This window comes from Ovis canadensis, chromosome 15 (genome assembly GCF_042477335.2).
Source record: "Ovis canadensis isolate MfBH-ARS-UI-01 breed Bighorn chromosome 15, ARS-UI_OviCan_v2, whole genome shotgun sequence".
Lineage (NCBI taxonomy): Eukaryota > Metazoa > Chordata > Mammalia > Artiodactyla > Bovidae > Ovis > Ovis canadensis.
Window position 1 is genome coordinate 88,521,215 of NC_091259.1, and position 23,800 is coordinate 88,545,014.

A 23,800-nucleotide genomic window follows, 5' to 3' on the forward strand; every position below is an offset into this window, starting at 1 on the left:
CTTTCCTGACTCTTAACTGCCAAAATTAGTTAATGGTTTGCAGATTCTGGTCTCTAGGATAATTTGTTTCTTATGCTGTGTATGTTTGGCATGAGACTCAAGTCTCAGAGTTGTGAGGTGATGTCCTGTATAGCTTACCCTAACTGCTTCATTCTCTTCCCCCACATATGCTTTCTTTCCATTTATTTATTTTTTTTAATCCCACTTATTTCTTATATGGAGACATTATGGGTAACCTGTTAACCTAAAGATAAATAGAAACTTTTTCTTTTCCCCTTTTCCTTTGATATTTGGGAATAAACCTTTTAAGAGTTGTAGGAGAGAGGTGTTGGACTATCATTTTATATTCGACTTAAGTTCAAAATTTGCTATTAACTGAGACCTTGGGTAATTTCTTCACCTGTAGCTCGTTTTCTCATTTGCAGTAAAGCTTGCTTAGAGCCCTTGGAAGGATTGCCAGGATAATAAATCGAAAGCACTCAGTGACTGCTAGCTCTTTCACCTTCCCTTTCTCCTCGCTAATAAACTGCTAAAGCCTCAAGCAGGGCATCGAGAGTCGGTCATAGCAGACGTGTGATTCTCTGATGGCTGCCAGGCGCTGGAGAGAAGCCCCCTGCGTCCCAGAAACACGGGTCTAGGGAGGACCTCCTAGTAAATAGTGCTGGAGTAGGGAAACCAGCTCATGCACTCCCTAGAACCCAGCTATGCCCTTGACCCAGTTAATTTCATCTACTAGTTCACAAAATAGTTTTAGGCTGAGGCATTATCATTAAGTAATGTAATTGGGAGATAAAAACTAAATCTTGAAACAACTTAATACCCCACATTTATATAATGTACGTTGTCTTGGCTGCTCCTCGCTGTGGCTCTGGGCTAGGCTGGGCTGGCGGTGTTGGCACCTTAGAGACGAGAACGTGGCAGGCCTTGCTGCCGTCGTTGGCTAGTGGCGGAGCTGGGACGGGGTGTGTCTTCTGAGTCCAGTTCTGTCCTGCAAAGCTCTGCTTCTGCCCTGTTCCGGGCAGATAAGCCTCCCCCATGCTTTTAGTCCTAGGAATCTGATCTTCTCTTTCTTCATGCTTCCACTTTCTCCAAATTAGGGCTGGGTGGTCCGCTTTAAAAACCATGGAGATGGGAGAAGCTAACGTCTCCAGATCCTGCTTCCCAAGCTGGAGCCCTGGGTAGAGCCTCCTTACCCTTCCTAAAGTCATGGGGTCAAAAGGTGGTGATTTTATGGCAGACTGACAGTTTCTCTTTGCAACAGGGAATGTTGTCACTGTATGCTTGATAGTAGTGGTAGTTTGGTCTTTTATTAGCAAAGAAAATTACAGGGTGGAGACTGCCCGAGTAGTAACTACAGTTCAGACTGACCTGGGAGAAGCTCTTGAGCTCAGAGTCCTCTTAGTATGGAAGGTTCGTAGGTCACTAATATAGTGGGTGAGCACAAGTGCTTAAAATTCAGTAATAAAAATGAAAGGGAGGAATATTTTTTAAAAATAAGACTTTTGAGTGACCTGTTGCTATGTAGGGGATTGAGAAAGCGACAGCGGCCTTTGAACTTAGAGGAAGAACAGGGGTTGGTGAGTGGCTGTGGGAGCCCAGAGCGCAGGCTGAAGGACCTCGTTCCTGGACTTAGGGCCTGGACCCACTGGGAGGAGTCTGGGGGATGGAGAATTAATTAAGGAGTTTGAAAAGTGAAAGTTCCTCCGCCTGTCCGACCCTTCGCGACCCCATGGATATGCAGTCCATGGACTTCTCCAGTCCAGAGTACTGGAGTGGGTGGCCCTTCCCTTCTCCAGGGCATCTTCCCAAGCCAGGGATGGAACCCAGGTCTCCCGCACTGCAGGCAGACTCTTTACCAGCTGAGCCACTGGGAAGCCCAGGGTGTTTGTTGGGCGCCTGTCTGTTAGTCCCTCTGGACACTTGTGCTTGCTGAATGCTGCGTGTGCGTTGGAGCAGACAGGCCTGCGCGTCTGTGCTCGGCCGGGGCCTGGGGAGCGTGGGAAAGGGAACTGAAGCAAAAGGCTGAGCCTGACTAGTCCCCACATGCCTTCCCCAGCACGACTATTGCACTGGTTTCCCAATGTCTTTGTGGGCATGCTGGGACTGGGCTCTTGACGTTTCTGCCTCAGGGGTGGGGAGGAGGCGGAAGGGCGTTCCTAAAGCAGTTTTCCCAATTTGGTTGCTGGGAACAGGGGGTCAATGAATTTTCTATCCATATTATAACCTGCTCCTAGTGCTCTGCAGAAGTAGCGGTAGAGAAACTCTGACATGACCGCAGAATCCAGGTTTTATTGAAAGCTACATTCAGGGTCCGCGTATTTGAAGACAGCAAAGTCCAAAGGGGGTCTGTCATATTAAGCAACTCCAGGTCAGGTTTTAAATTACCCCCGTTCCCAGATGTTTCTTCCCCCATATCTGCCCTTGCTCCTTTTTTTTTTTTTAATACATCAGATATATTTTATTCCCCTCTCACTCCTGTTTTTCCTCCACGTGTCCCTACAGCTCTCTCCTTCCTGCTTCCTCCTTGCTGTGGTGGCTGGGATGCTTCTCCCATGATACTTTGGATCTAGCCTGGGCTGTTTTCTGTTAAACCAATCAGTTTCGACCTTCTCTTAACAGGTGTGTATACAAATATGTTTATTAACAATAAAAAATTGTTAAGTGCTTTTTTCTGGAGGGGTTGATGAGCGGGTGGGAAATAGAGGAGAGGGTTTATTCTGAAACCCACCTTTCAACATGGTGCATCTGGGACTCCCCAGAAAGTCTCCCACTGCCAGCTCGTAAGAGAGAGAAGCGAGACTGGACCCAACAGTGCAACTGCGGTGCCCCTCCACTCGCTAGCCAGCTCGGTAGTTCACGGCACAGGGTGTGGGGCGCCCTTCAGTTCGGAACAGCGTATGGTGGTAGTTACACACAAATCCCCTATAGGTGCTTGGATGTTTACCTTTAGTTGGAATAAGTAAAGAGGCAAAAATGGAGCCTATTTAGAGCTTTCTTCAGGATGGCAGGGGTGTAGGAAGTCCCAGCCATCAACTAAAGGTTAGTCTATGAACTGCTAGAAGGGATAACTTCATTATAGTTTCATATGATGGCTCCTTTTCCTACTCCACAGCGAGATGTGGAGGTCACTGAAAATGGTTCCTTTCTGCGCAGTCTTTTTTATTCTGCTGCTTTCTTGTCCGTTAGCCAAGGCACACGTTCTGCCTTCAATATTGCAGTACAGTTTTGAAAAGTAGGAAAGCCCCTTTATATATGTGCTATTCAGTTTGGGGGCCTTAAGTTTTATTCCCTGCCTTTGGTGGTGGGAGCATTTTTTGTTTCTGCTTCTTCCATTTCTTGTTGGTAGTTTACCTTAGCACGCTCGTTCAGTGTGTCTTGTCACCACCGCCGCAGTTTCAGTGTTCGGACCTGGGGGGCGGGAACTAAGGTCTGCCCTGCCCCTCTGTCTCGAGAGGCGGCTAGCCCCGCAGGACCCTGAATGCTTGTCTGTGGTGCGGAGGTGCAGCTTCACTGAGAAATAGAGCTGACTTTAATCTCGTGTATGAGCCGTCCTGAGCCCCATCCTCTCTTACTGACAGTGCAGGGCATGGGTCTGGTTGCACCTTTGCTTTCAACGGCTGCTCCGGGCGCGCTGTTACAGAGGGTAGTGGGCAGAGGACCCTGCTGCTGCAGGCGCCGGTGGCGGGCCCAGGCTTGGTGGCGGCTCTCTGCAGGCAGACCGCGAGGGGCATCTCTGGCTCTGGGGTGAACCGTGCGCCTGTCCTCTCTGACCTGTGCCCTTCTCTCCCCTCTCTCGCCTCCCCGGTAGTGTGCAGTGAGGGGCCTCCTCCCTCCCCCCCTCCCTCAGTGGGCCACCTTCTCTTGCCCTGCCCTCACCTCCATGGACGACTCGGAGGTGGAGTCGCCCGCCAGCATCCTGGCCTCCGTGAAGGAGCAGGAGGCGCAGTTTGAGAAGCTGACCCGGGCGCTGGAGGAGGAGCGGCGCCACGTCTCGGCGCAGCTGGAGCGCGTCCGCGTCTCCCCGCAGGACGCCAGCCCGCTCCTGGCCAACGGCACGCTCACCCGGCGGCACCAGGTAACCCTCCGTCCGTCGGCCAGGCCTGCCCGCGGACACGGACCCCTCGGGGAGGCTGCTCTCCACACGGCGGGCGTCCCGTGCCCCTGCCTCGTGATCGCCTTCGCAGGGCGCTTGGGACTGGTTAAGACAGAGGACATTGCCGCTCTGCCGAGTTGCGTAGACGTCTCTCTCGAAGCATCCATCTGACTTCCTGTCGGCTGCAGTGGGGTTTCTGGGTCGGGATGCCCTTCTGGTAGTGGCAGATCATATAATTTGAAGCTGTACTCAAGTTACTTTTTTTTTTTCCTGGTTTCCCCCTTCCTCCATATCAAAAATTCAGGATATTAAATGCCTGCTTCGTGGTTGGGGAAATTGGACATCTTGCATCCTCATTCTCCCTCAGAGAACAGTTTGCTCAGAGGCGTGGCAGTGTCGGTAAATTGGGTATTCCGGCTCCACACTCTTTTTGTTGGCTGTGCAAGTCATTTTTTGGAGAAGGGGGTCATTGTTAATTCTTTTGGTTAGAGCTGGAGAGGGAGCATCATGCTGCTATTTAAGCCAGATGACCGCAGGAGCCAGTGGTCTCTGGGTTGGCTGACTCGGCTGTGACTCTGGAGTGAGTTGGTGTTCCAAACGAGAAGTATCTTGTGTTTCCTATGGTTTCTGTAGTCTGACTTTGCTGTGATGTAATCTGTCTGAGGTTTTGTCTGTGTGTGTGCGTGTGTGCGTGTATGTGCTCGTGTGTGTGTGTGTGTGTGTGTGTGTGTGTGGTAGGCACTGCCTGATAGACTTTGTCTTAAGAGATCCTGATGGGAATCGAGAGCAATGCTCATGCTCATGATTGCTTATTAATGTTTGAAATGGAGCAGGTCCCTCAGGCTAAGGAGCTTGTTGAGTGAGAGGATATAATCTCCATTGGGGACGATCAGGAATTTGGAAGCTGTGTGTTTGCAGTGCTTCTAGGCTTTTTACAGGAATAAGAATAGAGGCTTAGGGTTGGAGGGGTATATATTGCAAAGGAGAGCAGGACCGCTCAGCCTTGGAGGTGGTGGGGAATTCCAGGATTTACTACATGGAGTCTCTCTCTTTTATTTTTAACTTCTGCTCAGCAGTGAAACCACACCCTTCCTTCTTCCTGAAAATAATGTTTAACTTCCTTTGCCTACAGCATTACACGTCCTACGTAATGGGAGTAGGGTAGGGAAGAGTCTCTCAAGGTGGCCGAATCTCAGTGCATGCTTTCTGAAGGGGAGTGGTCAGATGTGTTTTACATAGTATAAGGCCATGAGATTATTCCTAACCCTAACCCTAACCCTGCTGCTTCAGATGGAGCAACTTAACGACATTTTTGAATGTGTTCTGTGGATCTTATAATTGGTGATGAAGATATTGAGACATTTGTTTGCTTAAAGGGGATTGAGATGCTTATTTTCTTCCTGCTTGGAAAGAGGAACTCCTATCTCTTGCTTCTTTCTTTATAAAGTTGCCTGGTGTGGGAGTTTCCCAAGGTTATAGAGTGTGAAGATGCATGAAACACTAAAGGCTTTTGGAAACCCCACACCCTAGCTTTTCCAACTTTCCTATGTTCTTATGGCTTTCCAAACAGATTTCATGGGGAACTTACCTTATTCAGAAGAGTTTTGAGTGCCTCGGATGTGCAGGCACTGTTGAGGGCGCTAGGGAGGCGCTGAACAGAGCTGACCAAAGCATGCGAGCACCTCTGCCCTCAGAGCCCTCGCAGTCTCACGCTTCAGGGACGGGCCGCCCGAGCTCCAGGCCCAGTTGCGGGTCTGAGGTGCTGAGTCTAAGGCGTGATGTGGTTCTTTTATCTGTACTGACTCTAGGCCACACATGCCTTCTTGAAAGCCCTTTTCCTGTTTGGAAAAAGGTCATTTGTGTTTGATAGAGCAGAAGAAGGCCGCGAATCGAACTGTCTTCCTGTGGGCTCTGTTTCAGAACGGCCGCTTTGTGGGCGATGCTGACCTTGAGCGACAGAAATTTTCAGATCTAAACCTCAACGGACCCCAGGTACCTCTTTTGGTTCAAGGTCTGGGTTGTTTGCTCATATCTTTTTTACTTTCCCAGCTTGAGAGCATATTGGTGTCTTCTAAATTACCTGGCACGTTGTAAACTGTCATTAATTAGTTTCATTTAGTGGAAGAAAATGGAAAAAAGGGGAGCTTCAAAGTATATATATGGTTTTATTTTGGACTTAATTATACTGGCCATTGATTTAGTATTTGATCCCTCAATTACTGCATCCCTTTTCTAGAGTGGGCATGGTTCTACTTTGCAGAAATCCCTCCCTAAAATCTAGCTGGTCTTGAGCCTTAGGCATATCTGAAAAATAACACTGAGCCATTCAGAAGATAGCTCTTACTGAGGTTTTCTGGTTCATCTTAAAGGTTCTTATTGGGTAAACTTTGTTTTATTTGAAGGCTTACTCAGATACAGATATAGCTGTTTTTTACACAGTTCATGTTCACTTAGATGACTAGAACTGGGGCGGTATATCTGCTGTCTCTGCCACTAGGGCGTTGTTGATGTAGCTATAGTTAACTCAGTCCCTGTTTGTTAAGTGAATGGGACTGGGAACTTATGTCTTCTGCCCTTTTGTACAAGTTGGGAAAGTGGGAACAGTCACTCCTAAAAATTCAGAAGATGCATTGTCCTCAGGGAGACTGTGCTGCTTGTTGGGAGGGATCGTTACTGTATATGGCTTAGGAGTGGCTCTTTCCGTTTTCTCTCTCCCGTGTAGGATCACAGCCACCTTCTATACAGCACTATCCCCAGGATGCAGGAGCCGGGGCAGATTGTGGAGAGCTACACGGAAGAGGACCCTGAGGGCGCCATGTCTGTGGTCTCTGTGGAGACCTCAGACGATGGAACCACTCGGCGCACAGAGACCACAGTAAGCTGAGACTTGCGTAAGGTCTGGGGTGACGGTGGACGTCCTCCTGTGGCCTTTATTGAGGGGAAGGGCTGGGCAGTTCACTAGGCTGGCGGAAGGGCCCGTGATCTGTAGTGAAGGTGTAGAGAAAGGGCGCCCTGGCTGGACGGGGAAGCTGGAAGAGATATGAGAAAGCCTGATGGAATGAGGAAGAGTCTCGGCAGCTTTCCTTGAGGCACTGTGGCTGCCAGTGCGGGTTTGTTCCCTGCAGACTTCCCGGAAGACCGAAGGGGAGGCGGTGCGACTGCTCGGCATTTCCAGGGAAAGCGAGCTGGGAGCAGAGGGTTCTTTCTTAGAGGGGTCTGGAGTCTAAGCTTGATTTGTTCGTGTCATTAATGTTCCTTTTCTCTTTCCTTACTCGAAGGTCAAGAAAGTGGTGAAGACTGTGACGACTCGGACGGCGCAGCCAGTCCCTATGGGGCCCGATGGGCTGCCTGCAGACGCCTCATCGCTGTCGAACAGCTACATCCAGACTCTGGGCCGTGACTTCCGCAAGAACGGCAACGGGGGCCCTGGTCCCTACGTGGGGCAAGCAGGCACGGCCACCCTCCCCAGGAACTTCCACTACCCGCCTGACGGGTACAGCCGCCACTATGAGGACGGGTATCCCGGGAGCGGCGACAACTACGGCAGCCTGTCGCGGGTGACCCGCATCGAGGAGCGGTACAGGCCCAGCATGGAAGGCTACCGGGCGCCCAGCCGGCAGGACGTCTACGGGCCGCAGCCCCAGGTCCGGGTGGGCGGGAGCAGCGTGGATCTGCACCGCTTTCATCCGGAGCCCTACGGGCTGGAGGACGACCAGCGAAGCATGGGCTATGATGACGTGGATTACGGCATGATGTCTGACTACGGCACGGGCCGGCGGACAGGGACGCCCTCTGACCCGCGGCGGCGCCTCAGGTGGGCAGGGAGGAGGGCGGCGCAGCGCCTGGCGGGCGGCGGGCGGGCAGCTCCTCAAGCTCCTCCCCGCGGGGGCGGCTCCTCCCCGCGGGGGCGGCTCCTCCCCGCGGGGGCGGCTCCTCCCCGCGGGGGCGGCTCCTCCCCGCGGGGGCGGCTCCTCCCCGCGGGGGCGGCTCCTCCCCGCGGGGGCGGCTCCTCCCCGCGGGGGCGGCTCCTCCCCGCGGGGGCGGCTCCTCCCCGCGGGGGCGGCTCCTCCCCGCGGGGGCGGCGGCATCGGGCCCCTCCCCCGCCCGCGTCTGTAGGAGACCGGCCTCATCGTCCCTCTTCTGATCTTGCTAAATCCTCACCTGGTTTTTTTGGTCTCCTTTTTTCATTATAAATACCATGTATTCTAATTATAGAAAACAACCTGTGACAGTTAATTGGTCTGTGTCCTGAGGAGAGGCCTTTGGTTCTGTGTCAAGAGTTTATTTATTTTCTGCCTAAGATTTGACGCCCCATTTGGAACCTGATATCTGAAGCTATAGCATACTTGTTCTTGTGAATTTCTTCCACTTGTTTGGTGTTAAGAACAAGGTTGAGGATTTTAGGCTTTCAGGAGCCGACTAGACAGTTGAAAGTGAAAGTGTTAGTGCTCAGTCGTGTCTGCCGACTCCGTGGACTGCAGCCCGCCAGGCTCCTCTGTCCATGGAATTCTCCAGGTGAGAATGCTGGAGTGGGTTGCCATTTCCTTCTCCAGCGGAATCTTCCCAACTCAGGTCTCCTGCCCTGTAGGCAGATTCTTTACGGTCTGAACTGCCTAAAGGTATATGTAAGAACCCTCCCTGCCGGTGGCTTGAATCTCAAGTTAAAAACCTTGATCTCACAAAAACCCTAATCCTGTGCTTGGCTTCTTTCCTCTTATGTTGGATTTGTGACGTGAGATGGACTGGTTTCCTTAGAGGGTGGTACTTTACTGACACCCTGAAAGGCTCACTAGTTCTGACTGTACTGCTGACGTGCAAAAGGCTGTAACTGATGTGTGGACGGGTAGATGGTTTACACCAAGAAAACGCTTTAGAGTGGAAGCTGCCAGACCTTTTCTGAAAAAGGGAAAGTTAGTTGCTCAGTTGTGTCCGACTCTTTGCGATCCCATGGACTGTAGCCCGCCAGGCTCCTCTGTCCATGGGGATTCTCCAGGCAAGGATACTGCAGTGGGTTGCCATTTGCTTCTCCAGGGGATCTTCCTGACCTAGGGATTGAACCCCAGGTCTTCTGCATTGTAGGCAGAATCTTTACCATTTGAGCTATCAGGGAAGCCCTAACCCTTTTCTATAAAGGACCATGGAACTAACTTAGGCTTTACAAATAATATATTGTTTTTGTTGTGTGTCATTGTTCATTATACAACCTTTTACAAATATGAAATTATATGGTTAGATAGCATGGCCGACTCAATGGGCATGAATTTGAGCAAACTCTGGGAAATAGTGGAGGACGGGGAGGCTGGCATGCTGCAGTCCATGGGGTCAACAAGAGTCGATCATGGCTTAGTGACTGAGCAAAACCCTCAAAAAATATGAAAACTGTTCTTAGTTTTGGGGCTGATGTGGCCCATGGGCTGCCAACCTTGTTTTAGACTAAATCAGAGACAGTGTTTTCTGAGCAAAGAAACTAAGAAGAATTATAGGAGAAGATTTACGGATGTCTTGATGGTAAGAATGTCCTCCCAGCTGTTGCTGAACTCCTGTGTGAGGTCATGACTTTCTAGAGCAGATGCCTGGGTGCTCATTTTACTCATATTAGGCAGCTGTGGTTAACAGCAGATGGGGCTGGGCCCAGGCCAGAGGCCTGAGTCACTCACCTTTCAGGTATCCAGCCCCCACGTGACTCATGTTTTATCCTGGGGTGGGGTTGGGGGCACACCAGGTACAGCCATCACCAGAGGAGGCGGCCTCGGGTGGCGGCGCCTTCTCCTGGTGACAGGCGTGCTTTTCCCGACTTCCTCATTAGTGGACTGAGTGGGTTGAGTGAGTGCTGGCGGCCAGGTCATTCTCTTGTCCCTGGTTGGAGCAGTTGACATAAAGAAGGAGGGTTTGGGCTTGGTTCTTGGGTTTATTCCACGGTGGTACTGGACTTAGAAACCTGCTCGACTAGCCAAGAACATTTGCTGCTTCCTGTTCTCGGCCTCGGAGAGCACTCCAAGGTCAAGTGAAAACCGGCAGGCAGAAAGATGAGTGAGGAGCACTGACCCTGAGGCCTGGGTTCTGGCTGGGCCTCTGCCAGAAGCTGTGTAGCCGGAGGCAAGTCATCTAATCCTCTGGGCACAGCTTTGTTATTTGTAAGACAAAGGAAAGAATGTCGTGACCCACTTGTAAAAGTGACCAAAATCATTATGGTGATTGTTTTACAATTGCTTTATATTAAAATAATAATAAAAGTAAAAACATCTTCACCACGAAACCAGCCATTGATAAAGAACTTCCCTTAAATTCTTATGCTTTTCTTTTGTGTTCTTTTCCTTACACGTGTAAACACACTCTGACCTTATTTTTCCCTCCTGAAGTGGAATCTTACTTGACCTACTGTTTAGTAGCCTACTCTTGGAGAAGGCAGTGGCACCCACTCCAGTGCTCTTGCCTGGAAAATCCCATGGATGGAGGAGCCTGGAAGGCTGCCGTCCACGGAGTCGCTGAGGGTTGGACACGACTGAGCAACTTCACTTCACTTTTCACTTTCATGCTATGGAGAAGGAAATGGCAACCCACTCCAGTGTTCTTGCCTGGAGAATCCCAGGGACGGGGGAGCCTGGTGGGCTGCCGTCTATGGGGTCGCACAGAGTCAGACACGACTGAAGCGACTTAGCAGCAGCAGCCTACTCTTAACACTTAGCTATATAACCTGTGTATTTTGTTTCAGTGATATTAAACAATAGTGAATTTTTTTTTTTGACTGACTGCTTTGTCCATTTGAATTGTGTTTGAGCGTAATGTTGGCAGCCCTGAGGCAGGCCCTCTGCTCAGGCTAACCTCGAGGGTTTGCTGACAGCGGCAGTGGTTTTGTGGAGTAAACGAGAGGCTTCTTTGGAGTGTTCCACACAATGGATGCTCCCCTCTCCTGCGGGAGCCACTGAGTGAGATGGGCTCGCAGGTCCTGTTCTCTTCCTTCCTGGCTGTTAGGATAAGTGACAGTGGCAGCCTCACCCTCTAGTGGTGGTCGGCAGCACGAGCAGGAGGCCTGTCTCGGTTAGATTCTTGTCACCTGCCGCGGCTCTGGCTCTGGCTCTCTTCTCGGTGCTTGGGTTCCCCAAGTGTGGCGGTGGCCAGCAGAGGGCATTTTGACAGAACTGGAAGTGTTGCCTTTAGAAACTGGAGACGAGAAATCCTGTCTCAAACCCATTTGTTGGGTAGCAGAGATGGCCTTGGGATAAACTGTGCAAACTCATGTTCAAGCTTATAAGCTAGCTCGTCAGTACCAAAGCTGAGTCCTACGTGAGGTAGCACGGTGTCCTCTGCTGCTGCTAAGTCGCTTCAGTCGTGTCTGACTCTGTGCGACCCCACAGATGGTGGCCCACCAGGCTCCGCCATCCCTGGGATTCTCCAGGCAAGAACACTGAAGTGGGTTGCCATCTCCTTCTCCAATGCATGAAAGTGAAAAGTGAAAGTGAAGTCGCTCAGTCGTGTCCAACCCTCAGCGACCCCGTGGGCTGCAGCCTTCCAGGCTCCGCTGTCCCTGGGATTCTCCAGGCAAGAACACTGACATGGGTTGCCATTTCCTTCTCTAGTCCTGTACTGCTGTTACTCTCAAAAAAAGAGAGACTCCGTAAGAATCTCACTTTCTCTCTCTCTCTTTAAAAAATAATTTCCAAAATCGGGTGAGGAGAGGCTTACAGGTGAAGTGTGTTTGAGAGTCTTATCCCGTCAGCTGCTTCCTGTGTGTAAATGCCTCATGAGAGCTGGTGTCAAACGTCGCTCCCTGGTTTCTCTGCTGCCAAGTTCACTGGTTTGATTAACTCTGCTGTCTGAAGGTTTACTTCAGTCTCTCTCTGGAGAACTTACTAGGGATCAGGTGCCATTCCAGCACCGAGCAGTCAGGATTCGGTTCTTTTTTTGTGATCAACTATCCAGATGTTTGCTGCTCCTCCAAGCTAGTAAACGTCACAGAAAAAACGAAACCTTTAATCTCATCGCAGATGCCTTTAAAACTACTCTCTTATCTCATTAAGAAGAATCGATCAGTATATTCTTTATGCAAAGGAGAGATGAGATCTAGTATGCTAGAGCTGGGGTTCTTCCTTCCTTGAAGATGAAGGGTAATGGGAGCTCTCCAAAGAACCATGCATGACAGCTTGATGTATTCTTTTTTCTCTCTTGGTCCTTCCAACACCGCAGGAGCTATGAAGACATGATTGGTGAGGAGGTGCCATCAGACCAGTACTACTGGGCGCCTCTGGCCCAGCACGAACGAGGGAGTCTGGCGAGCTTGGACAGCCTGCGCAAGGGCGGGCCCCCGCCCCCCAACTGGAGACAGCCAGAGCTGCCCGAGGTGATCGCCATGCTGGGCTTCCGCCTGGATGCCGTCAAGTCCAACGCGGCTGCGTACCTGCAACACCTCTGCTACCGCAACGACAAGGTGAAGACCGACGTCCGGAAGCTCAAGGGCATCCCAGTGCTGGTGGGACTGCTAGACCACCCCAAAAAGGAAGTGCACCTCGGAGCCTGTGGCGCTCTCAAGAACATCTCTTTTGGGCGTGACCAGGATAACAAGATCGCCATAAAAAACTGTGACGGTGTCCCTGCTCTCGTGCGGTTGCTCCGAAAAGCTCGTGACATGGACCTCACTGAAGTGATTACTGGTGAGTCCCAGGCCTGGGGGGAGCCTCTAGGTTAGGGTCAGAGATCGTGCAAGGTTTTCCAGATTTTAAACGCCAGAGTGGGTTGCCATTCGTTTCTCCAGGTGAGCTTGAACTTGAACTCCAGGGATTTAACTTGGGTCTTCTGTACTGCAGGCAGAGTCTTCCTTGTCTGAGCCGCCAGGGGAGTCTGATTTTAAAGCATTGTTTGCCAACGTGTTAAACGCAGACGACGTCCCTTAAAATTCCAGACCCCTGGCTCCTGTTTTAAACTCACAGGAGCTGGTGGCAGCGGGCCTGTCTCACTGCCCAGTAGTCGGTCTGAGGGGACCGGGGCGTGTTCCGCTAGCGTGTGTGGGTCATAGTCAGCAGAAAGGAAAGGAGATGGCAGAGACCGTTAGCTCTCAGTCGGGGGTGGTCTTGCCTCCAGGGGACATCTGCAGTGTGCAGGTATTCGGTTGTCATAACTTGGGGAGGTTGGGAGTTGGGAGGGAGGGCTTTTGGTATCTAATGACTGAAGGCCTGACATTTACTCATTTAATGATGGGCGGGATAGCTCTCCACAACAAAAATTATCTGGCCCAGAATGTCAGGGATGGTCAGATGAACAAATGGGTACAGAGGCCCCGAAAGTATCGCTTATAGTAATTATCGTGTTAGAAACACTACTTCATGATGTGTATGTTTGTACTGAGCCATAATGTGAAACATGTCGTCGTGAGTGACAAGCTAAAGCTTGAACATCGTTACAAGGCATTTGGTCGTGGGGAAGACTGAGAAATGCTGGGAAAGGGGCTTCTCTTTGGCATTCTTCAGACATACTGTCTTGGTGCTGGAGAACTGTCTGATGAGTGGTCTCTGCCAGGAACCCTGTGGAATCTCTCATCCCATGACTCCATAAAAATGGAGATCGTGGACCACGCGCTGCACGCCTTGACGGATGAAGTGATCATTCCGCATTCGGGCTGGGAGCGGGAACCTAGCGAAGACTGTAAGCCGCGCCACATCGAGTGGGAGTCCGTGCTCACCAACACAGCTGGCTGCCTCAGGTAACAGGGCTGGGAGCGCAAAAAGCCTGAGTTTCTAAAGGCTGAAATTGCTTTCAAAGCACTTTAAATCCTGTAGTTTGCCGTTCAGCCTCCCTTCCTGTTTGTGTTGTGTCCATGGCCCCGTCCTGTGTCTCTGCCTGTCGCCACCCCCTGGCATACTGTATGGTTCACTGGCGGTTCCCACACATCTTCCTCACTTCTGTGCCTCTTAGACTTTGTTAATATAATTTGTTCAAAACCAGCAGTATAAGGCCGTTGTCTAGTCCTGGGCTTGTGTGTGTCTCTGCCTTTAATTACTTGTATTTGAAGTCAGACTGCGATAAATGCAGCGAATGGGTACAGCATACTGGAAGGACAGAGTGGGGAAGAGTCCTTCCCCGTCCGGAGGGCAGATCTGCTTGTTTCTGTTTTGAGGCCAGACTCGGGTGTTTTGACTCCGTGCACGTTCTCCTGAGCTCTTGGTCTTGTGTCCTGTAAATGTGCAGCATGCTCTTTCTGTCTCTGGAAGATGCTCCTGTGTGCTCTGTCCCCAGGCTTCGTTTGCGCTTCCCCGTGAGCAGTGTCTGCCTGGCATTGTTGCTGTTGGTCTGCTCTGTCTGTGCGCCCCATCCCTGGCCTGGTTATGTGTCCTGAGAGTAGGAACTTCAGCTTCCTGTCAGCTCTAGTGCCGCCCTGAACAGGCACTCTTCATTTGTGACGGTGGAAAGGCATTAAGGAGGCTTGCACAGACTAGGGGTAGTAAGAGAGGCTTTCTGGAGTTCAGGTGTCTCGAAGTTTCCCCTTTCTCCCCCAGGAATGTCAGCTCGGAGAGGAGTGAAGCGCGCCGGAAACTTCGGGAGTGTGATGGGTTGGTGGATGCTCTCATTTTCATTGTCCAGGCTGAGATTGGACAGAAAGACTCGGATAGCAAGGTAGGTTCATGAGTCAGGTGCCCGTAAGACAGACCTATCATCGCAGGCTTTCAAATAACGTTAGATACCTGTACCAGCCCCTCCTTAAAGTGGGTGTTCATCTTAGAGAAAAACTGTTCCTTTGGAATTTCCTCTGCCTACATATTTTAAAGCTGTTTAGCCATACTTCCATTTTTTCTAATTAGGAAAAAGTCAGCGTGACGTTGAGTTTTATGCTGCACACCAAATGGTAGCAGAAACTTTTATTAGCCTGAGGCTGAAAGAATTCTGAAAAGCTTGGGGGCATTTAAGAGGCATTATGAGAGAGAATGAACTGGGCGATGCTTTTGAGGATCACTGGTTTAATACCTGAATCATGGGAACCTGCACGTGCCAGAAGGCCGCCTGTCGTCCTGCCCTCTCACTGAACCTTTTACTTTGTGACCCCAAGCTTGTGGAGAACTGTGTCTGCCTCCTTCGGAACCTGTCCTATCAAGTTCACCGGGAGATCCCGCAAGCAGAGCGCTACCAGGAGGCGCCTCCCAGTGTCGCCAACAATACCGGGCCGCACGCTGCCAGCTGCTTTGGGGCCAAAAAAGGCAAAGGTGAGGCTTGCTTCCCACTTCTCCGCTCGTTAGTGCCGGACGGGGAGAGGAAGGTGTTTCTGGCTGTACGTGTGGAAGGAACGCTTGCTGAGGAGTGCTGGAGTCTGCCTGGTCGGGGATGTCCCCTGTGCCGTGTGCTTCACGCTGGTGGTGCTGGTGGTGGGGGTGGTGCTGGTGCTGGTGCTGCTGGTGCTGGTGGTGTCAGCGTCAGCAGCTGGGCAGTGAAGGCTGAGAGCCCAGCTGATCTGGGGCCTTCTCCCCCTCCTCCTCTGTTTCCTGTGTTTGTCTTTTCCTCTGTGCTTCCCTGCTTGTTTTCCCGTGATCCTGTTGACATCTCTCTCCTGCGTTTTTCTTCCTTCATTTCTCTCCTCTCCTTTCCATCTTGGGTGACGCACTGGAAGATGAGTGGTTCTCCAGAGGTGAGTGGAATCTTCTAAGCTGCTTACCTGCCTCTAATTTGCATGTTTGGGTCTTAGCGTCCCTGGCGTTTCCTTGCCTAACCCTTCCCTGTGGATGCATGTAGGAAAATGCACTGGAGGAAGGCCGCTGAGCCCGGTCACGCTCCGCCGAGAGCGGCCCGGGTGCGCTGTTCCTGGGCAGCAGCCCCTGTCCCCGGGACTGAGGACGTAGCGGCAGCGGCCATCCTTAGCTCACCCGGCTGCGCGCGCGTTCTGCTCTTGCTTCCGGAACAAGCTGGGGATCCGGTCTTGCTTTCTTTTTTGTTGTTTTGTCTTATGCCCCTCTCGATGCATCTCTGATGGAAACATTCTGACTGAAGAATCAAGAATATACTGAGTGGACTCTTCCTTTCTTAAACTTTTTATCCCTTCTCCCCCCACTTTCTTTTTTAAATTTCCAAAGGGAAAAAACCCACAGAGGACCCAACAAATGATACAGTGGATTTCCCTAAAAGAACTAGTCCCGCTCGAGGTAAGTTATCTTCTTCTTCCCAGGCTCCATGGTTCTCATAAACATCGTTCACAGATGAGTGTTTGGCAGCCTACCACTGGGCCATACAGTGTGCTCACTGTTCTGTCCCCCTGACTTAAGGAATCTGAAGCAATGATTAAAGTATTTGGAAATTTTAAATATTATAACAGTGACTTTCAAAGGACTTCTTGTTATGGCAGTTATTCAGATTACTTGAGGGCAAGGACTTGATGGTAGTCTAATCCAGGAACTTTTTATGTTCATCGATACGGTGAGTCCAAAATTCACAGCACTCCATGGATATTAAAATTTAGATGTTGTTAAATCTATGAGAGACCCTCTGACTTAATCATAGTTAAGGTGAGCAGGATGACTCACTTAAGTTAGAAATAATTCATTTGAGATGAGGAATCTTTAACTCGTCAGTGCTGTCGATGAGTAAATGCATCCCTTGAGTGCTGGGCAAGACCAGAGTAAACTGTGGCTACCAGAGACTAGGAAGGAGAGAGGGGACTGCATAGGAGCTGATAGTGTCCTGCTTTTGCCATGGACGAATTATTCTTGAGAAGGCACGTAGTGAAATCTGAGTTTGCGCTTGGGTCGGGCGGTGGGGGTGTTTAGAGAGCCTGCTTGCATAGGAGCATAAACCCATCAACCCAGAGTCAGTCCTGACGCTGGACTGTAGTCAGCCAGAGCCTGCTTTGTAGGCACCGCTAAGCACCCTCTGCTTTCTTGCCCTTTCTTGTGCAGGCTATGAGCTTTTATTTCAGCCGGAGGTGGTTCGGATATACATCTCACTCCTCAAAGAGAGCAAGAATCCCGCCATCCTAGAAGCGTCAGCCGGGGCCATCCAGAACTTGTGTGCTGGGCGCTGGACGGTGAGACCCTCGTACAGGACGCGTTTGGGGATGGAAGGTCTTAGCTTACTCGTTTGCTATCGTTTGTAATCTGTTCTGCTTCTTTCCACGTGCTGCTTGTAGTATGGTCGATATATCCGCTCAGCTCTGCGTCAAGAGAAAGCTCTTTCCGCCATTGCTGACCTCCTGACCAATGAGCACGAGCGGGTTGTGAAAGCGGCATCCGGAGCCCTGAGGAACCTGGCTGTGGACGCGCGCAACAAGGAGCTGATTGGTAAGGAGCACGCGGGCAGCCCCGGCCCCCGCGCCCGCTGCCGCCCCTGTGCTCAGCAGGCGCTGAGCTGATCAGCCGCGGCCCCCGCGCCCGCTGCCGCCCCTGTGCTCAGCAGGCGCTGAGCTGATCAGCCGCGGCCCCCGCGCCCGCTGCCGCCCCTGTGCTCAGCAGGCGCTGAGCTGATCAGCCGCGGCCCCCGCGCCCGCTGCCGCCCCTGTGCTCAGCAGGCGCTGAGCTGATCAGCCGCGGCCCCAGCGCCCGCTGCCGCCCCTGTGCTCAGCAGGCGCTGAGCTGATCAGCCGCGGCCCCAGCGCCCGCTGCCGCCCCTGTGCTCAGCAGGCACTGAATTTACTTGTTGAAACAGCTGAGGAAGAATCCTAGTCCTGCATAGTTTGTTACTCTGGGGCATTAGAGTTATATTCTAATGGTTCTTGGAAAGAGAAGAGGTGATGACTCTTCAAAAGTTGAAAAATCAAATCTTATTTGTTGAGCATGTACTTTGTTACTAGGGATTGTTAAGTATATCTGTATGTTCTTATTTAAATGTCACCGTTTTACAAGCATACTTTTTCTTTTTTAAAATAGAACAAGAAAACTGAGGGCCGGTCCGTTAAGTAATTTCTCCAGAGTTAATAAAGCAGAGCCCACTTTTTTTTTTCAAGTTTACAATGACTGTTGTATTAAACCACTGTCGTGTTCAGCATGCCATTTTCACTGAGAGACCTGACTGGACTGTGTAGCATATCTGACATAAAGTTTCCAGGTGGTTTTAACGCGGCTGACGGGGAGCACAAGTAGACAAATAGGAAGGACGATGCGTCCGTGGCTGTTCCCGGCCCTTTGCCCTTCTGAAGTCGCAGTCGTCCAGGAGCATGAAGCGGACTCTCATGGGTGGTCCCTGTACTCGATATGATCAGTGCCCTGAGCGCCGGGCTCCTCAGGCTCTCCCTGTCTACATGCCCCCGTCTTTCCGCTGCAGGTAAACATGCCATTCCTCACTTGGTCAAGAATCTGCCAGGAGGGCAGCAGAGCTCTTCCCAGAATTTCTCTGAGGACACCGTGGTCTCTGTTCTGAACACCATCAATGAAGTTATCGCTGAGAACTTGGAGGCTGCCAAAAAGCTCCGGGAGACCCAGGGTATTGAGAAGCTGGTTTTGATCAACAAATCAGGGTGAGAGTAACACTGAGCCGTCACAGCTGGAACATGGGAGCGCGGGAGAGGGCTCTGGGGAGGGGCTCTACCCTGTTGATTTTGTGGGTTGTTTTCCCTTTTCTACATGTGAAGAATGAAGGAGATATTGCTCTCTTTTCTGTCTTAATGTTGATCCATAAATGGATAAGACTCTTCCATCAGACATTTTTTTGTTATTGTTTGAGTTAAAATACTGGACTTGGTGAATACCTACTCTTACCTATTTGGGGACTTATATTCTTATGTTACATTGTATTAGAGAGGACAGGTTCTCAGCTTCTTTCCTGGTCTTACATCCACATTCCATCTGGTTTTATTTCCCTAAAAGGAACCGCTCAGAAAAAGAAGTTCGAGCAGCCGCGCTTGTATTACAGACGATCTGGGGATATAAGGAACTGCGGAAGCCCCTGGAAAAAGAAGGGTGGAAGAAATCAGACTTTCAGGTAGAGTGACTCTTGGGACTGAGGCCTTCACCTTTCTTCCCCTTGGTTTCAGGTGAGGCTTCTTTCTTTGCTTCTTCTGTTTCACTGTCACACCGAGTCTCCTTTTGACTCACAGCTCTGTGTGTACAGAAATCATTTATGGTGCCTGAAATAGTCCTGGTCTTGCACTGTGTCGTGGCGCAGTGTGAGTGCTGGTGGCAGTGTTGGCCGGTGGCCCTTTGGCCTCTTCTCCAAATCTGTCCCAGCCCTTTGAAGGAGCCTGCCGGTTTCTGAGGCTGTGTCTCCTTTTGATAGTGTGAGTGTTTGTACCTTTGTAATTGGTTCAGAAATGCAAATCAAAGCCGTCGCATCCTGTTTGTTTCACTATATAGGTGCTTCTTTGACCCTCGTGAGTCCCCTTTTGGTAAGAACTGTGTTTGCGAATAAGGCCCTGAAGGCCTGAGCCCTTGAAGGAGCAGGGCATGGGTGAAATCGGTACTTACTCTGTGACTGCAGTTTCCGTTTGCCTCCAGGTGAATCTGAACAGCGCTTCTCGGAGCCAGAGCAGCCACGCCTATGACGACAGCACGCTGCCCCTCATTGACCGGAACCAGAGATCAGGTACAGAGCCTCGCACCTCTGTCTCTGCTCCACCCCTGCTGTTCTCTAGTGGGCCTGCTGTCTAGCTAAGGAAGATGTGCCTTTAGTTCTGAACAAGCTTGTCCTGTGGTGGAGGAGAGGTATACTTCACCCCAGGATGATAGCACGGAGCTTTAGAGAATAAGGGCGCATCAGAAGATAAGACAGGCAGGTAGCCTGGGTGTGGCGCCCGACTCTGCCTGTGGACTCAAATGGCGGGATAGTGAGGCCTGCTCTGCTTCCTCTGCTTAAGTTATAAATTTAAGACGTGCAGCGTAATGATTTGACATGTATATAGAGAGTCCCTGATTTAACGATGGTTTGAGCTGTGATTTTTCGACTCTGTGGTGGTGCAGAAGTGATGTGTGTTGAGTAGAAACCACATTTGAGCTTGAATTCTGACCTTCCTCTGGCTGGTGAGACAGCGTAGCCCACGCCCATCCCAGAGCCCTGTCCGCCGTGCGAGAGTGCGCAGCCGACACGCCAAGAACGGCTCTGTGCCCAGCCAGCTGTTCCGCCTTTCGCTCTAAGTGCAGCTTTCAATGTGTCCCATTATAAGATTCCTGCACTTCATTGTCGGGTAGACTCTGTGTCAGATGGTCTGCCCACCTGTAGGCTGATGCAAGGGTTGTGAACACGTGTAGGCTGGGCTAAGCTGTGACCTTCTGTTTGATGGGTTAGGTGTGTAAAATGCATTTTCAGCGTAACAACAGGTTTCTCAGGATGTAACCCTATCATCAGTCTAAGGGAGATCTGAATATTGCAAAGGGATTTTCCTTCCCTTTTAAATTTTCATGTATCACCAAGTAGTGTATGTTTACTGTTGAAAAATCAGAAAGTACAGCCAAACCAGGAAAGGGACAACAAAAAACGCTACTTATTTCTGTTGTCCAGAGACAACTGTGTTATTCTGGATTCTATCTTTTAAATACTGCCATGTGAGCAGACACATTTTCTTCAGAAGACAGATGATATATTTTGTTTTGTGAAGTGATTGTCATGTGTGTCTTTTATAATCCTTATTGTCTTAATGACACTGCGGTTTTGCCTGAAATGGGGTCTGAGGACCATCAGATCTGATGACATTTGTGCTGACGATATAGAAGCACGGCGGTGCTCGCTTTATTGCTGGGGGCTGAGCACCAACCAGGGCAGTGACCCAAGACCAAACCAGCTGTTGTAGTCTTTTTGCCATTTACTTGCTGTTACAATAAGAGCCAGTCTGGGGAGAGTGGGGGAAAAAGCCAGTCTCACTGAAGAATGTACTTGATGGAGCTGTAACAGTTACTAATTTTATTGGCTCTACTTGTGGGGATTCCTTAATATTCTGGGTTGATGATGTAGGGAGCACTCATGTGGCTCTGCAGCACACCAAAGCCTAATGGTTATCTTGAGGGGAAGCACTTACTGCTGTTTGTTTGAGTTACTAGGTGAACTAAGCCACCTTTTTTTTTTTTGGAAACACCATTTTTACTTAAAAATGACAGACATTTTCTTGAAAATGAATGCAGAAAGCTTGTCAGTTTGGGAAAAAGTAACTGACAACTACTTGCTGCCTGAATTTTCAAGTGAAAAATTTAATTTTGGAAGACTTGTATCTGCCACTGTGAGCCTGGTAAAATCCCAATATTTAATGTACTTTTTGATGAAATCATTGATGATTTTAGTGAGTGTGATTTTTTTTTTGATATATTATATCATGAAATGTGTTAACTTTAGAAGACCTGCATAACTCTGTGAACCAGTATATTTTCCAGGTGACCAATGCGTGATTTTCAAAATCATACAGGGGTACTCGACCCATTCAAAATGCAAAACAGGCCAATGGGTTTTAATTTAACAGAAGATGAAGAGAGCGTTGGTTTGGATACAGATTCTACATTGTGCTGACCTTAAAGAAAACTACTTGTTGAATATTAGTATACTATCAAAGAATAGTCACTGTCATCTGAAAAGACTGTTAAAATTCTCCTCCCTTTTCCGACTTCTTATCTGTGTGAGGCTGGATTTTCTTCATACAGTTCATCCAAAATAACATCCCAACAGATTGAATTACAGAGGCAAATATGGGAATCTAGCTACCTTCTCTTAAGCCAACTCCAAAGATGTGCAAAAATGTAAAACAATGCTTTTTTTAAAAATTAAAAGTATGATTTATGTTAACATGGAATAGGTTTATTGTTATTTTTAAATGAAATGAATATTTAAAATTTCTTAGTGCCATAACTGTTAATGCAAGTAACCTACACCAACGAACGCTCTTCGGATCCTCGTAATTTCTAAGAACATAAAGGGGCTTTGAGACCAAATAATTTGAAGCCCGCTGGCTTACAGTGAGTGGTTTCTTATATTAGAGTCTGTAGGAGAGGGATCTCTTTTTATCTAGAGCTTGGCACTTGTGGGGGCGCTCAGTAAAAACTTGATGAGAGGGAGGGGGAAGGAAAGACAGACTGAGAGCGATTTTTATGATGAGTGTAAAGTTTAAAGAATTGTTTTTTGACCTGGATAACTTTCTGACTCCCTGTAGATAAGAAACCTGATCGGGAAGAAATTCAGATGAGCAGTATGGGATCAAATACGAAATCATTAGGTAGGTGATTAATTCGTGCCTAAGCATACGGAGGAGGAGGTCACTGGGACGAGGAGGACTGTCCAGCGTGTACCTCTCTCCAGCAGCCTCGCTGTTTGCCGTCCTCAAGAGTGCTGGCTGCACATTTCACTGGAGGGGTTCAAAGAGATTTAGTAAAACCTGATCTGTCTATCTTTCGCCACATTTCCACATGTTCAAAGGTTAAAAAGAAACCACCCTGTGCCCCTGCCATTACCACAGAGTCTCATTTGTGTCCCTGAACTGCGCTCACTGCCTTTCACAGCCTGCGGCCGCGTTTGTGCTATCCCGCTCGCCATGTGGCAGCCCACCTGGTCTGCTTGCTAGCCTGTCTCTTCACTCCATACTCTTTTTATTCTGGTCTTGTGATATCTCCTGTTGGAATGCCCTTGCCAACTGCTGTCTAAATTGTCTTCGTCCCCAAAGGCTTGGCTGAAGTCCCGTCTACTTCGTTAGGTCTTGCCTTGCTATTGCAGCTCACCTCACCTCTGTCTTCTCCTAACTCCAGTGCTCTGCATAGACAGATCTCTTCAGTTTAGCTTTATTGTTACATGTGGCATGCATTGCCCTCCCAGTGAGATGTAGGTTTTTCATGTCCGGGCCTGCCAGACGGTAATGCCCTTCTGGAGCGTTCGGTGCTGTCCACTGTCCAGCAGCGGCGCCTGACTCACATTTGTCTGCTTCGTACGCGGTTTACACTGGAGGGGATACCGCGCCTCTGTGTACAGCTTTCCTTTTCTCTTTTGTAAACTAGATAACAACTATTCCACACTGAATGAAAGAGGGGACCACAACAGAACACTGGATCGATCCGGAGATCTAGGTGAAATGGAGCCACTGAAGGGAGCGCCCCTGATGGTAAATCCTCTCTCTGTCCTGTTGTCCCTCTAAGGCCAGTTCTGTTTTAAAGCCTGCATGTTCTGTGAATTAGGAAAAAAGGGTACAGTGAAAGATGGCATCCTTTTCTTGAGTTTTTTTTTTTCTTTTTAGGGAAAAGGTAGGACTTTTGGTTCATGTTGAGATTTCTTGGGCCGTTAATTCTGTGATGGTCGAGATGGGAGAAGCAAGGTTGTGAATGTATTGCATATATGACTCACGCCAGCTGATCTATCCTCACAGTACTCGCTTTCTGTTCCTGCCTTTTCTGGAATATCTTGCTGTTCCCTCACTACTGTTGCCTCGTTCTGTTTGAGCTTACAGATGTGGGGTTTTTCCCTGGGTCTGGCACTCATTCATGAGGCTCCTGTTTCCTTACTCTCCTACTAACACATCGCATGTGTTCACAGCAGGACGAGGGGCAGGAATCACTGGAGGAAGAGTTGGATGTGTTGTTTTTGGATGATGAGGGGGACCCCATGTCTTACCCCCCCATGGTATGTCCTCTAGCCGCCCCCAGGATGGTCCTCGAGGAACGCGGCCTCTGTGTGCCAGCAGTTTGCCAATCATGCTGATCCGACCGCTCTCCGCCACGTGGGGTTTAGGGGCGCTGCTTCTGTGATTGTCGCCTCTTACGAGGCCGCTGGTGATCTGATTTTCCGTTTATGCCACTTCTTCCCTCCAGATTTGTCTGCTGTCGTTTGGTTCTCCTTATGCCC

The 23,800-nt window shown here is 49.8% G+C and overlaps 1 protein-coding gene across 16 annotated transcripts in view; it reads left to right on the forward strand.

The window, feature by feature from the left end:
* The window catches only part of CTNND1 (catenin delta 1), a 44,915-nt gene that overhangs the window by 18,973 nt on the left and 2,142 nt on the right, over positions 1 to 23,800 (forward strand). For 3 of the 16 annotated variants that reach the window (XM_069553198.1, XM_069553201.1, XM_069553200.1), the window contains exons 2-18: positions 2,503 to 2,619; positions 3,809 to 4,075; positions 6,014 to 6,085; positions 6,816 to 6,968; positions 7,372 to 7,907; positions 12,278 to 12,741; positions 13,604 to 13,787; positions 14,581 to 14,698; positions 15,129 to 15,282; positions 16,144 to 16,212; positions 16,963 to 17,090; positions 17,193 to 17,343; positions 18,323 to 18,515; positions 18,865 to 18,979; positions 19,492 to 19,579; positions 22,125 to 22,187; positions 22,960 to 23,063. In XM_069553198.1, coding sequence (XP_069409299.1) covers positions 3,881 to 4,075; positions 6,014 to 6,085; positions 6,816 to 6,968; positions 7,372 to 7,907; positions 12,278 to 12,741; positions 13,604 to 13,787; positions 14,581 to 14,698; positions 15,129 to 15,282; positions 16,144 to 16,212; positions 16,963 to 17,090; positions 17,193 to 17,343; positions 18,323 to 18,515; positions 18,865 to 18,979; positions 19,492 to 19,579; positions 22,125 to 22,187; positions 22,960 to 23,063 — 2,787 coding nt within the window. In that variant the 5' untranslated portion in view covers positions 2,503 to 2,619; positions 3,809 to 3,880. Of the gene's footprint in view, positions 1 to 2,502; positions 2,620 to 3,808; positions 4,076 to 6,013; positions 6,086 to 6,815; positions 6,969 to 7,371; positions 7,908 to 12,277; positions 12,742 to 13,603; positions 13,788 to 14,580; positions 14,699 to 15,128; positions 15,283 to 15,683; positions 15,702 to 16,143; positions 16,213 to 16,962; positions 17,091 to 17,192; positions 17,344 to 18,322; positions 18,516 to 18,864; positions 18,980 to 19,491; positions 19,580 to 22,124; positions 22,188 to 22,959; positions 23,064 to 23,491; positions 23,579 to 23,800 lie in introns of all 16 variants that reach the window. The other 13 variants (XM_069553194.1, XM_069553195.1, XM_069553196.1 and 10 more) reach the window with 9 other exon arrangements.